The sequence below is a fragment of the Pleurodeles waltl genome, chromosome 7 (assembly GCF_031143425.1).
Source record: "Pleurodeles waltl isolate 20211129_DDA chromosome 7, aPleWal1.hap1.20221129, whole genome shotgun sequence".
Taxonomy (NCBI): Eukaryota; Metazoa; Chordata; class Amphibia; order Caudata; family Salamandridae; genus Pleurodeles; species Pleurodeles waltl.
In genome coordinates, this window is record NC_090446.1 from 865,438,383 (window position 1) to 865,450,937 (window position 12,555).

The 12,555-nt window shown below is 42.4% G+C and overlaps 1 protein-coding gene across 1 annotated transcript in view; it reads right to left on the bottom strand.

Moving 5' to 3' along the window:
- Nucleotides 1-12,555, bottom strand: part of LOC138245655 (histidine--tRNA ligase, cytoplasmic-like) — a 119,554-nt gene that overhangs the window by 38,890 nt on the left and 68,109 nt on the right. Inside the window, exons 9-10 of the mRNA XM_069199402.1 lie at nt 9,642-9,769; nt 9,295-9,552 (exon numbers count right to left, since the gene is read on the bottom strand). Of these exons, the coding sequence (XP_069055503.1) occupies nt 9,295-9,552; nt 9,642-9,769 (386 nt within the window). The remainder of the gene's footprint in view (nt 1-9,294; nt 9,553-9,641; nt 9,770-12,555) is intronic.

A 12,555-nucleotide genomic window follows, 5' to 3' on the forward strand; every position in this document is an offset into this window, starting at 1 on the left:
GTTTATTCAGCAGTGGGATGATTATAGTTTGGCGCAGTGACTGCTTTGTTCACCCATAACTCTCTGAAGTATGTTCTTATGCAGATTTCTCACAAGGTTTGCTCCTTCTCATGGTTCGAATCTCAATAGCAGTGAGACAACCTTTAGTCTGCCTTGTTCCAGGTTATCAAGATCTAGGACATACTTACCTGTGCCTTCCGACCAGGCCCAGTCCTTTCAGGTCCAGCACCAGTGCTGTGAAGAGATCACCCGCCTCAACCTCCTCTTGCTCCCACTCCACCATCCACTCTTCCTGTGCTCCTTCTCTGACAATTTCTGTCCCTTTCTAATTCTCGTTGACATTTCTCTGTGCCTTTCTCTTTTCCTATTTGAGAGATGCACAGAAGAAGGCTCTCATTCTCGTTCATTATTTGCTTATTTTCTCTGCTTTCTAATGCTTTCTTTGCCTCTCATTTCTTCTTCCCACTCATTCTTTCATTCTCGTCCGCTTTCTGCGCTTTATTTGGTGTCTTCTGTACCTTCTTTGTCCCATTCTTGCTGCTTTCACTTACTTCCTCATTTTTCTTCCTTGCCAACTCTGGCCTTCAACTGTGCCATGCTTCCTTCCTGCTTCACTCTTAGCCCCATCCTCCACTTCTAAGCTCGTCGCTGTCTTACTTAAACGATTAACGAAGCAGCAGCACGGATTCATAGCGGATGCACTTCTGACGAGCCAAAGGCAAGATTGTTTGTGCCTGTCTGCGCCCTACCGGTGACTACAGACCAAACAGAACTCTGTTGCTAATCTCACACTTAGACTTGAATTCTGGCCCAACTCCCACCAACCGCAGCTACTCCTTTGCTTCCCTCCTAGTCCTGAACCTTAGGCGACCTTTGCTGACAGACTTCCCCTCCTGCCACTTCTGTTCTCTCCCACAACGCCAACCATGGATGCACCACACATCACACATGGCCACAATCTCTTCACAACTACAATTCCCGATCCTCACTACCTTGCTTTCTCTTAAACACTGCTCCTTCACCAAACACGCCATGGAAATATGGGACCTGCTGCTCAACTACTCACCTGACCTCCTCTTCCTCACTGAAACCTGGCTGACTCCAACATTGACCTCCAGCATCACCATGGCTATCACCCTCTGGATACAAGTTCAGAAGACAGAACAGGGCTAACAGACTCAAGGCAGACTCACCATGATCTTTAAAGAGACTTTCCAGTGCTCTTTTACCTCAGCAAACACCAACAGCAACATGGAACACCTCATGTTCAAACTTCACATCATTGTCAACTACACCCTGTGCGACAACCCCCACACCCCAGAACACTTGGAAGCACAATCGTAGACTTTTGTTGCCCCTTGATCCTTCACTGTAGTGCCTTTATGCTCCTTGCTGACCTAAACTACCACCTGAAGGATCTGCCCGACCCCAATCTCCAGAAGGCCCTGACAAACTTCAGACTCATCCAGCGAGTGGAAGGCCACCCTCCATGCTGCCGGACACTCACTGGACCCCATCTTCACTAGATTGAGAAAAACCACTGTGGATAAGCTAACACCCATCATCGAGTCCAGTCATGCCCTTGTCCGCTTCAACATACCCATCTCTCACTACTGCAGGAATGCCCTGGGAAAATCCTCACAACGTGACTGGAAGAAGATCTCTGAAGAATAGTGGTCCTCGGAGCTCCTACACCGCTGAATGCAACACCTCAATGAACTCCCCAGAGCCATCTCCAACTTCAATGACTGTATCACCTTTTGTGCAGACACCTTGACCCCATTCAAGACCATCACGGCCACCAGAAGCAGACCAGTAGCAAAGTGGTACAGAGAAGAGTGCAAACACACCAAATGCCAAATGCTGCTGCAAGCAATCAGAACAAAGACAAACACTAAGCCAGGACAACACCAACAATAGCACATACAGATCAGCACTCAGGTGATAACACCAACAATTCAGAGTCAACAAATGTTCTTTACTCACTAAGAGCATTGAAAGAAGCCCCAAGGAAATCTTCACCATCATGAACGTCTTAACATCTCCAGCAGCAAGACTTCACCAACATTGTTTCCGCATAGAGCATCTGCATCCAGATGTCTCTCTTCTTCAGAGGCAGATCACAAGCATGCACGACAACTTCCAGCCCCACTCAGACCCTTCCACCCCCACAGCCACTCTACCCATCACTTCCAAATCTCAGAGACCACCCTGGCCATCTGACCTGTTATCAGCTACTTAGGAAACCGCAGTGACCATGCGGTCTATTTACTCTGGAGCACCCTCGAACCCTGCCCTCATTACGTGTTTACAAATGGACTGGACCCCATCAGCACTGCCCTCACCCTAATCCTGAATGATTCAATAAACACTGTCACTTTCCCAGATGAATGGAAACATGCAACGGATTCCTCCTTTTTACCAAAACCATAGCAGATCAAAAAATATGTGTCCACCAACAACCAATCTTTCCTAATACCTCTCCAGCACAAGTCCTGGGGAAGATCATTAATATGCCTAGCTGCCCACCTCCATGACAACCACCTCCTTGACATCACTCAATCCAGATTCAAACCCAACCACAGCACTGATATGCTCCTTTTCACTAACGCATACAATGTCCGACTGATCATGGACAGAGGAGACCGCGCTGCCTTCAATCTTCTAGAATGCTCCATGCCTTCAACACTGTCTCCCACCTCATCCTCATTCAAAACCTACACAAAGTCAGTGCTCAAGGTCCTGCTCTCCACTGGATCTGCTCCTTCCTTCTAGGCCACATCCTGTTGGTCAACCTGACTCCTTTCACCTCAGCCACCTGGCAACCTCTTCTATGGAGAACAACAAGGATACTCGCTAAGCCCCACACTGTTCAACACCTACATGGCTCCACTCATGCCCACAGCATCAAAGTTATATCCTACGCAGACGACACCCCACTCTCCCTCTCCCTGCATGTCCCAGATTGATGAAAAACAAATACTGCAAAATCAACACAGATGAGGCAGAAGTAGTCATATTCTGCAAAGACATCTCTCTGTCTGGCTCAACCTGGTGGCTAGCTGAACTCAGACCCAAACCAACCAACCATGCGAAGAACCTCTGAATAGTAGTTGATAAGTAGCTCACTATGACAAATCAATTGAACACATTCTCTATCTTCTACTTCCACACACTCGAGAAGATTTTCAAGTAGCTCCATCTCAACACCTGTACAATTGTCACTAAGGCGTTCGTCAACAACAAGCATTTCAAGGCACTCTAAGTAGAAATGACCATACAACTTACCAGAAGACTACATACTATACAGAACTGTGCTGGTAAACCCACACTTAGACTAACCTCATCCACCCCTATCAACATCACTCTGCATCTCAAAGACCTCCACTGGCTCCCTATCCACAAACAGCCACTCTTTCAAACTCCTCATGCACCCATACAAAGCCATACAGAACAACGGCCCCACATACCTCAACAATCTCATTAACTTTCACAACCCTACCAGGCACCTTGGCTCAGCTGCACTTCTCCTTGCATACATTCCCCTCATATGCAAAAAAGTCATACCTTCTACCTTGATCCCAAAGCCTGGATTAACCTCCCTCTGCAAATCAGAGCCACCTCATCAGTGTTTGAATTCTGCAAGAAGCTAAAACATGGGTTTTTCGACTAGCCTTAGTCCAGTCATGGCTGACACAGCTCCTGCTATCAGCTCCAGGATACCATCCCGGGTGAGTTGTGCACTCTAAAAATACACAAAAAATAAAGTAATGTACAGATAAAGTGCATTCAGCATGCACAGTGTCTAAACTCCCTGGACTTTAAAGCAATGCTTAAACATCCTTGAATGAAAGTCAAAGGGAGGAAGAATTTCCTTTTCCTTTTTTGGTCTCACTTAAAATGGTTTGGCCAGCAACATGTGCTGGCTGCTTTAATTCTGACATATATTGGGATTTGCAGTTGTTCTTTTGGGAAATGCAAGAAACTAAAAACATAGCTATTGGGACTAGCCTTGGCCCAGTCATGGCTCACACAACTCCTGCTATCAGCTCCAGGATACCATCCTGGGTGAGTTGTGCACTCTACAAATATACATAACATAAAATAACGTACAGCTAAAAATGTGCATTCAGCATGCACAGTATCTGATCTTTAAAGCAATGCTGAACCATGCTTGAAGTAAAGTCAAAGGGAGAAAGAATCTACTCTTCCTTTTCTTTATTTTGTCTCACTTAAAATGGCTTATCAGGCAACATGTGCTGGCTGCTTTAATTCCAACATATACTGGGCTTTGCAGTTGTGCTTTTGGGAACTGTGGTGTTGAGAAGCATAGGAAAAGGTTCTTTCTGGGTTTTATGCATTGCACACTGTATCAGACTACTGACAAAAAGACAATAAAACAGAAAATATTTTGCCTCTATCCAACTCATAAAATAAGAGGTTTAATCAGTCACACTTTAAGAAAAGGGCACTTTTTGCTGCATATACTGATATTACCTTTTGAATTTAAGAACATTCTCTCCTGCAGTTGAGTGAAGGACACCTAAATGTGGCTGAGCTAAACAACCAATTTGTCCGTGACCTTATCCAACAGTTAAGAAACCTCTTTCATTTCAAGACCTAAAAGTGTCAGGACTCTCCAGATATCAGCACAACGAATCGGCTCATAACTTCTCGGGGCCCACACTGATCCTAACTGTAAACATAAGGATACCTCTGCGAGAAGCAAGCAGAGCTGCAATTTCTAAAGGGGGGGGGGGTGGGGGGGAACACCTCAATACATGTCTCTGTTCTGCATGAAGGCTGATACAAAGTTCTATACTCTTGCTTCAACGTGGGCTAATCAGAGTTTGAGTGATTGTGGTCGGCTCACTTTCAGGGTCTTGCTCTTCATGACAGTAAAGTATATGGCTGAAAAAACTGCAAAGTTCTAGTACCAGCAAAGAAAGAGGATCTCGATGGTTTAATCATGCATGTACCTCTTCCCTAAACAAAATTAAAGAAAATAACCAACTTTTTCCCTCAAGACCGACATGCCATTAAAGCTGCAAGAAAGAGATACAAGGATGTGCTTGCTGCTAGAAAAAGACTGAACTGAGAGAGTCTGCCTGGGAGGAGCTGATTGAAGCGAGTAAAAATAGAGACACAACTGCCTTGTGGCAAGTGGCCAACTCCCCATTATTGGAAGGCAAGGTTAAAACGACTATGGACACTGTTATCCCAGCCCAAGTTTGGGTGGATCATTTCTCAAAACTTTTTATTATAGAGAATAATGCTTCACAAGATGACAAGAACTGTTTTATGGCAATAAGAAATGCCTCGATAAGTGCGCCTTTTTGTAATACAATCGATGTAGCTAATGTAAAACAGGCCATCCGAGACTGTCCCTCGGATAAAGCTCCTGGTCCAGATAGGATCCCAGCCGACTCATACAAAGAGCTTCCAGATTTTTGGGGACCATTGCTCACTAATGTCTTGAAATCTGTCATGACAGGTCCGCTGGTAGATACTTGGAGAGAAGTGATTATTGTCCCGATTTTTAAGAAGGGGGATAGGGCAGATCCATTATGTAATCGCCCGATCTCCCTCTTGGATAGCTCAGTCAAGATATTAGGTCGAGTGATTTTAAATAAGCTGGAAAACTGGGCAATGGAGACCAATTGTCTGTCAGAGGTGCAGTTCGGGTTTCGCCCAGGGTTGGGTACAGTCGAACAAACACTTAACTTGACTCTGATAGTCCAAAAATACACAAAAGCAAAAAAGGGCTTTGTACATCTAGTGTTTATGGACCTGTCCTGTGCATTTGACACAGTTGACAGAGAAATTGTGGACGGTTATGCTAAATATGGGGGTGGATAAAGATATCATTGTTTTACTCAGTAGACTTCATGCCTGTACTTCGGCACGAGTCTGCTACTCCCAGGAGGGTGATTCAACGGACAAATTCTCCTCATTAAAGGGGGTCAGACAGGGTTGTGTGCTGGCCCCCTTTCTCTTCCTTCTCTATATAAATGGGTTGGAAAAGTTCCTTTGAGAAATGGGGAAGGGTTTGCCACTTATTAATAACTCCCAGATTCCAGTACTTCTGTACGCGGATGATGCCGTACTTATTTCAAGGACAGCAAATAGTCTCCAAATTTTATTGAATGCTTTTAATACATTCATGGGAAACCTCAGTCTTAAAATTAACAGATCAAAGTCATTTGCGATGAAGAGTGGGCCAAAGCTAGCAAAAACTAAAAACATTATTTTGGAAGGGGAATAAATACGCAACGTCCCATATTTTACATATTTGGGGGTTACCACTGATGTAGATTTTAATTGGAAATATTTTGTAAATGTACATTTAACACAATTTCAAAGAGCCTTAGATGCTGTTTTTAGATTTTCGAAAAAATTAGGGCATAAACCTGTTAAAGAGATGATGATTGTTTTTATTAGTAAATGTCTTTCTATTGCGACATTTGGAGCAGGGGTCTTGGGCTATGTTGAATGCTCGACCCTCCAAGTTGCTGAAAATACGTTTTTAAGGAGGTTATTAGCAGTCCCACAATCAACCTCAGTAACGTTTTGTCACGAAGAAGTGGGCTTGAGAGGTATATCCGACTACATAAAGCTTCAACCTGTATTGTTATGGTTAAAAATGTGGTCAAACCCTGAAGCCCACTTGTGTAGATCGCTTGGGATAGGGGAGTTTTTCCTCACGCGGGACCTCTTGGCAAGGCAGGACATCAAAAGGGTAAAGGATAAAGGATATAAACTGGCATCAAATTCATAATTCAAAGTTAAATACAGTTATAGATAGAAATCAGGAGAGGAAGCAGTCACAGCAACCATATCCACTGTTATATTTGGTCACTATCAGTCTTGAGCGGCAAAGGTTCTTACTTACCAGGCTACTGTTGAATATATTACACTATTTGGTAGCATTTCCTACCCGCAGAACTTGATTAAGAATCTTCCGCCGTGCTGTTGTGATGGAAAAACACCTCAAAGCACCTTGCACTTTATTCTCTTTTGTACTCTTTATGATACTCCAAGAAAAAGGTTTTTACGTCCTATTTTTTTTTAGCTAACGGCATTAGAACTAGTCATCTTGCCTTCTCTTACTTACACAACTTAGGAGACGTAGAGACAATACAGGCGGAGATAAACTATATATGTGCCGCTTTCGGCATTCAAAACTTTTATTAATAATGTCATTTATTAAATGCTTAAGAAATTTGTAAGTATGTATATATTGGATGTCTTTTATTGTCTATATGAACCGAATAAAGTATTGGATGATGATGACGAGCCTCCAATATAGAATTCAGTGTTGCGAAGGTGAATCTCTTTTCTTACACACAGAAACTTTACATATTTTAAAAAATCTCTCAAAAAGCATTGAAGGCCATATTAAATTACGTTACATTGCCAAATGAGTTCAACGTGGTCTCTCGGCACCACTAACAGGGTGGGATAATGGATCTACTGTGGTGTAAATCTGTGCAAAACATGCAAACACAGGTTTGAGTACTGCCAGAGCAGACTCGACCATTACCCTTTCACTTTCTTAGTTTCCAAAAGAAGTGTAAGAATTCAGTATCTAAAGCATCCTGCTTACATTGCTACACAGCAGCATTGTTTTGGCAGGAAGTGCAATCTTTATCACAAAATCAAGTTCTTGTGTTCTTATTCGATCGATGCAGAGATGAATGAAGTCATGTCTTTTCAAGGCTTGCAATACATTACAGCAGTGTTCAAATCCCTGAGGGATATGGGATCATAAACAATGTTTAGGGGTGACACCTTTACCAATAGAGGTTCAGATGTAATCAGCTATTTTTATGCACAAGTCAAACAAATTACTGGATTAAGATATACAGGTGTATTGGCGAACTATGTTCACAGAAATCTTTACCATCAGACTGTGACTACGAAGCAACTAAGAAACAAGTCAATCTTACTAAAATAAAAAGACTGGTTTAACAAGGGTTGACAAAACCATTGAAAATGCCTCTTGCAACAAAAACAAATAAAAAATTATTGTTTTCTCTATAGAATACATCTAAGATATAAAGTATTTAATGTATGATGAGTCTGGGTTATAATTGTGAAACGGCTCGTCAAGAACTGCAAGCACTGAACAGGAGGATGAATAATACAGCAAAGATGCAATAGCTTCAAGTAAGAGAGAAATACTCTTCTGACCCGAGCCAAACCCCACTCTATGTGTCTTTTCGAAGACAAAGTAACAATCGGCATTGTGTATGTGTCAGTCTCCAAGCGTGGACACTAGGTTAGTTGATGAGTCTTTAAGGCTGAATCTCTGCACGAGCTCTGTTTGTCAACATGGATTCAAGCTTATGCAGTGTTGTTCCTGCAGGTATTCCTAAAGCTTTGATGTTGATTTTAGTGGAGACAGCTGCAGGCAATTACAGTCACAATTCAAATGGCTAATTACTATCAAAGTCTCTCAAATAGTATTAACTGCCCAATGAGACTTTATTTTAAGTAAACACCTGTTCCAAAACGTTTTTAAATACAACACAGATACTCAGAAATCCTACTCAGACTTATTTTTCAATTTGCGTATGGTAAATATTCATCATATATTACTACTCAACTCTTGATTTATAGTTTCAGTTTATAAAGCCATGTGCCAGTTTCTCCCTCTGGGTTATTATTACATTCACTAGTTTGTTTTGTTGGCAGAAGAATTAACACTACTTACACAGAGGACCGGTGCAGTTGTGACACTATGGCTAGAATCAGTGCGTGCTCTTAAAATCAATGTCTGCCCCAGGCTGTTTCAGAAAATCTCTGAATATTTTGACTACAAATGCTATCATACTATTGGAATCTTTTGGACTCGCACCATACAGACTCCGATTCTACCGGCAAAGTTTCATAATGATCTGCTAATCATGGAGTAACTGCTGTGCTTTACCATAGGTGGGTGTCCTGCATGCCCCAGTTCTGGGGCTCCTTTTCAGGTACTCAGTGATACAACTGTTACTTTTCAAATGCTTTCAGATATACTTCAGTGCAACTGAGACAATACTGATCCTTCTCTCGAGTAGTCTAAGTTGGGGGGTAATGCGGTCTGTTTGGGTGTACTGGATACTATTTTTTCAAACGACTTCCTCAGAGAGTATTCTTTCTTGCATTGTTTGCACACTGAACAAACACTGGATTTGCCCTTGTCAGGCATATGGTTCTGAAACTTCGGAGCACTTCTAGATCCAATGCACTTAAAGTATGCCGGCCTGTTTTCGCATGCAAAAAAAATAAAGAATTAAAGCTGCATACCTTTTTCTCCATGAGGGAACAGATACGCTCGATCCCGATGCTGACTCCCACACAAGGCACTTTTTTGCCCTTGGGGTCAAACAATCCCACCAGTCCATCATAGCGGCCCCCTCCAGCCACGCTACCCACATTGAGGGCCTCATCATGGTCATTCTGCTGCTGGACATGCAACTCCTTTTGGTCCCAGAGCAGGACTGCCTCAAATATTACTCCAGTGTAATAATCCAAACCACGGGCTAGGCTTAGGTCAACAGAAATCTGCAAAACGAATTGAAAAGAACCTTATTCAGCAACGTTTTCCACCAGTCCAGCCCCGATCTGCCACCTACGAGTTATCTCTCACCCACCTGATTTGTCACACCAAAGAGCTCAAGGTACTCAAAGAGCGTCTTCACGTCACTTAGCCCCTCCAAGAACTGCTTGTTCTGAGACAGCTGCGGGTCCTGCTGCAGGTGCTGTATCAGCTCCAACCCGCCTAAAGAGAATCAGAAAAACCCAGTTGAAATAACCTGCAATTTTCCTAAGGTTTAGAATACAGAATTTTATGTCGGGGATGACATTTCCAAAGCGACATTGTTGCACAATTTATAAAAACACTGTGACTGTGCAGTCTGCCCAAGAGCTGCTAAGGAGGCTGTTTGAGCTTGCTACTCTAGTCTAATGTCTACGACTGCTAATAAAGAACATATGGTTGTTTGGTGATAGTCCTAGTGCTGCATCAGTGGCATCTTCACAGTCGACCCATCCTATTCCTCTGCCTATATCTTGGTCACCAACATTTGTTTTTTTGTTTCAGAGTGGAGATCATTTCCTTAGTCGCGTATTCCTCAAACAGAACTGACAATATGAGACAGCTGCCAGTAGTGAGCATCATGGAGTATGGAAACTCCGGGATTTCCTAAAGGAGAAGTGTGTTTATTTAACTGTTCTAATCCAAGCCTTACAGGCTGGCCTTGTACTCTTGTTTTTAATTAGGCTAAATGGAAGACTTTCCTCAGAGGTGCTGGAACTTAGTTCTGGAAATGCCATTCTTGATATAATATATTTTATAGTCCAAATACTGCGAAAATGTACACATAATAGGTGATCTGAAGTTGAGTCGCTGAATTGCATTAGGCTAGACTCGACAGTCTTTCACATATATCAGTGTGTCTGGGCCACATTCTCATATTTTTGTCAAAAAACATCTGATAGGATGCATTAGGCAATGTATTGTATATTAGCCTTATTTACAGTGCCTAGTCAAAAATGATTTTTTAATACATGACCTCCCCCACTAATCATACCACCATCACACAATGTGCATCAGCCCTACACACTGATCCCTTGATTTGCAATTTAATATTTATGTTCATTACCTCAAAGATACAAAAAAAGTTGCTAACCCAGTCTCAAATCCAAATGAGCAACGCTCATCTGCTATTACAGAGGAGCCGCCCCTGACTAAGAACTTATTTATTTTTTTAGTGGAAGAAAAAAATGCACATAAACACACAAAAAAGGAGGAAATGGGCCGCAGGAGAGCAAAAACATGCTTCAAATCTCAAAGGGTGATACCAGCAAAGGAGTAACCAACACTTAACACGCCATATGCTTGCATGCTTGAAGACTATATGACATAACCTTCCAAACAGAAATAGAGCCTGTGAAGATGGAGGCTTGTGCACGGTGTTTACAGACAGGATCATGAAAAAAAAAATGTTGACACAAAAAATTCTAAAAACACATGTATATGACAGTTTTCTGGTATTTAGTTTTGAATTAAAAACACATTGGAGAACTGTGAGGCGAAGGCAGGAATTATCAAGTAGTGGCTCAGAAAAGCAGAAAAGACTGGTACAAAAAAACAGAGCTATGACATACAGAGAGGTGAAGCAGGTCAGATGGGAGTTTAACCAATCAAATATTGAAGTAATAAACGTGAAAAAGAGGTCGAAGGAATGTAGAATAAGTAAGGGGAAAAAGATGGCCATGCATATCCTGAAGCATGAAGTTCCAGGGAGAAGGCTAAAGGGGGTTTATATCTCCTGTGTATTTGCATCAAACATATGTTGAACAAACACAATCCTCACAGACAGAATTATAAGTTAACTTTCTATCATCATCTAGAATAAGTTCCAACCACAGTTGTAATTACAGTTATGTGTCGAGGAAACTGAACTAGGATATAGTCAGAAGGCAGTACATGTTCTTTAAAAGGGCTGAAATGAAAGATCGAAAGTCAACCTTTAAGATAGCATCCCATAAGAACAGGAATAATTGGAGCAACAGAGGTACTACTGGGTATATTAGGACTGGTCCATGAAGGCACCCTGGAGACAGGATAAATGATGGGTCAGGTGGGAGACTTTGAAATGCCAGATGGTGCATGTAACAACGTCAGAAGCAGGAAGTACCTGGAGAAGGGTCCAACTGAATTCAGCGAAGGGCCCACACCACCTGGTTAAAGACACTACAGAAAGGGTGAAAGAGACATTCCTGGCCCCCTATAAATAACATGAGAGTATGCTACAGGTGGGGAAGCAGAAGTGACCCACTTTGCTACAATTCAAAAGAACCAGTCATAACACATCGCTCAAAAAAAACCAGCCATAACACGAAGCACATTGTTATAAGGTTCAAGTACATTGCCGGGTACAAGTCTGTTCATGTGGCTGTTCACCAGATGCCAGTACTATTTTTATATCTGCAAAAGTAAATGTTCAGTTTTGTATCAAATGCTCAAGTCTATTGCGATGGGCTGAGAAATTGCTGCACACACCAGTGTATAATCTGCAGGTCACAAATTTGAATTCTCACAAAGCTGGTCCAATGGGAGTTTTCTTCTTTTTATAGATGAAAGACCTAATGCCACTAGGATAATAATGAAAATGTCACTTACCCAGTGTACATCTGTTCGTGGCATTAGTCGCTGCAGATTCACATGTTTGGCACAGTCCGCTGCCTGGTGTTGGGCTCGGAGTATTACAAGTTGTTTTTCTTCGAAGAAGTCTTTTTGGTCACGGGACCGAAGGACTCCTCCCTCTTTGGCTCCATTGCGCATGGGCGTCGACTCCATCTTAGATTGTTTTCCCCGCAGAGGGTGAGGATGGAGTTGTTTGGTATAAATAGTGCCCATGCAATGGAGTGAATATGTATGTACTTTAAGAGTTTCTAATAATTATTTACAAATGTTCAGATGTTTAAGATTTATGATCTACTTCTAAACGGCTACAGGCTTCCCGGGGAGGTGGGAGGGTACATGTGAATCTGCAGCGACTA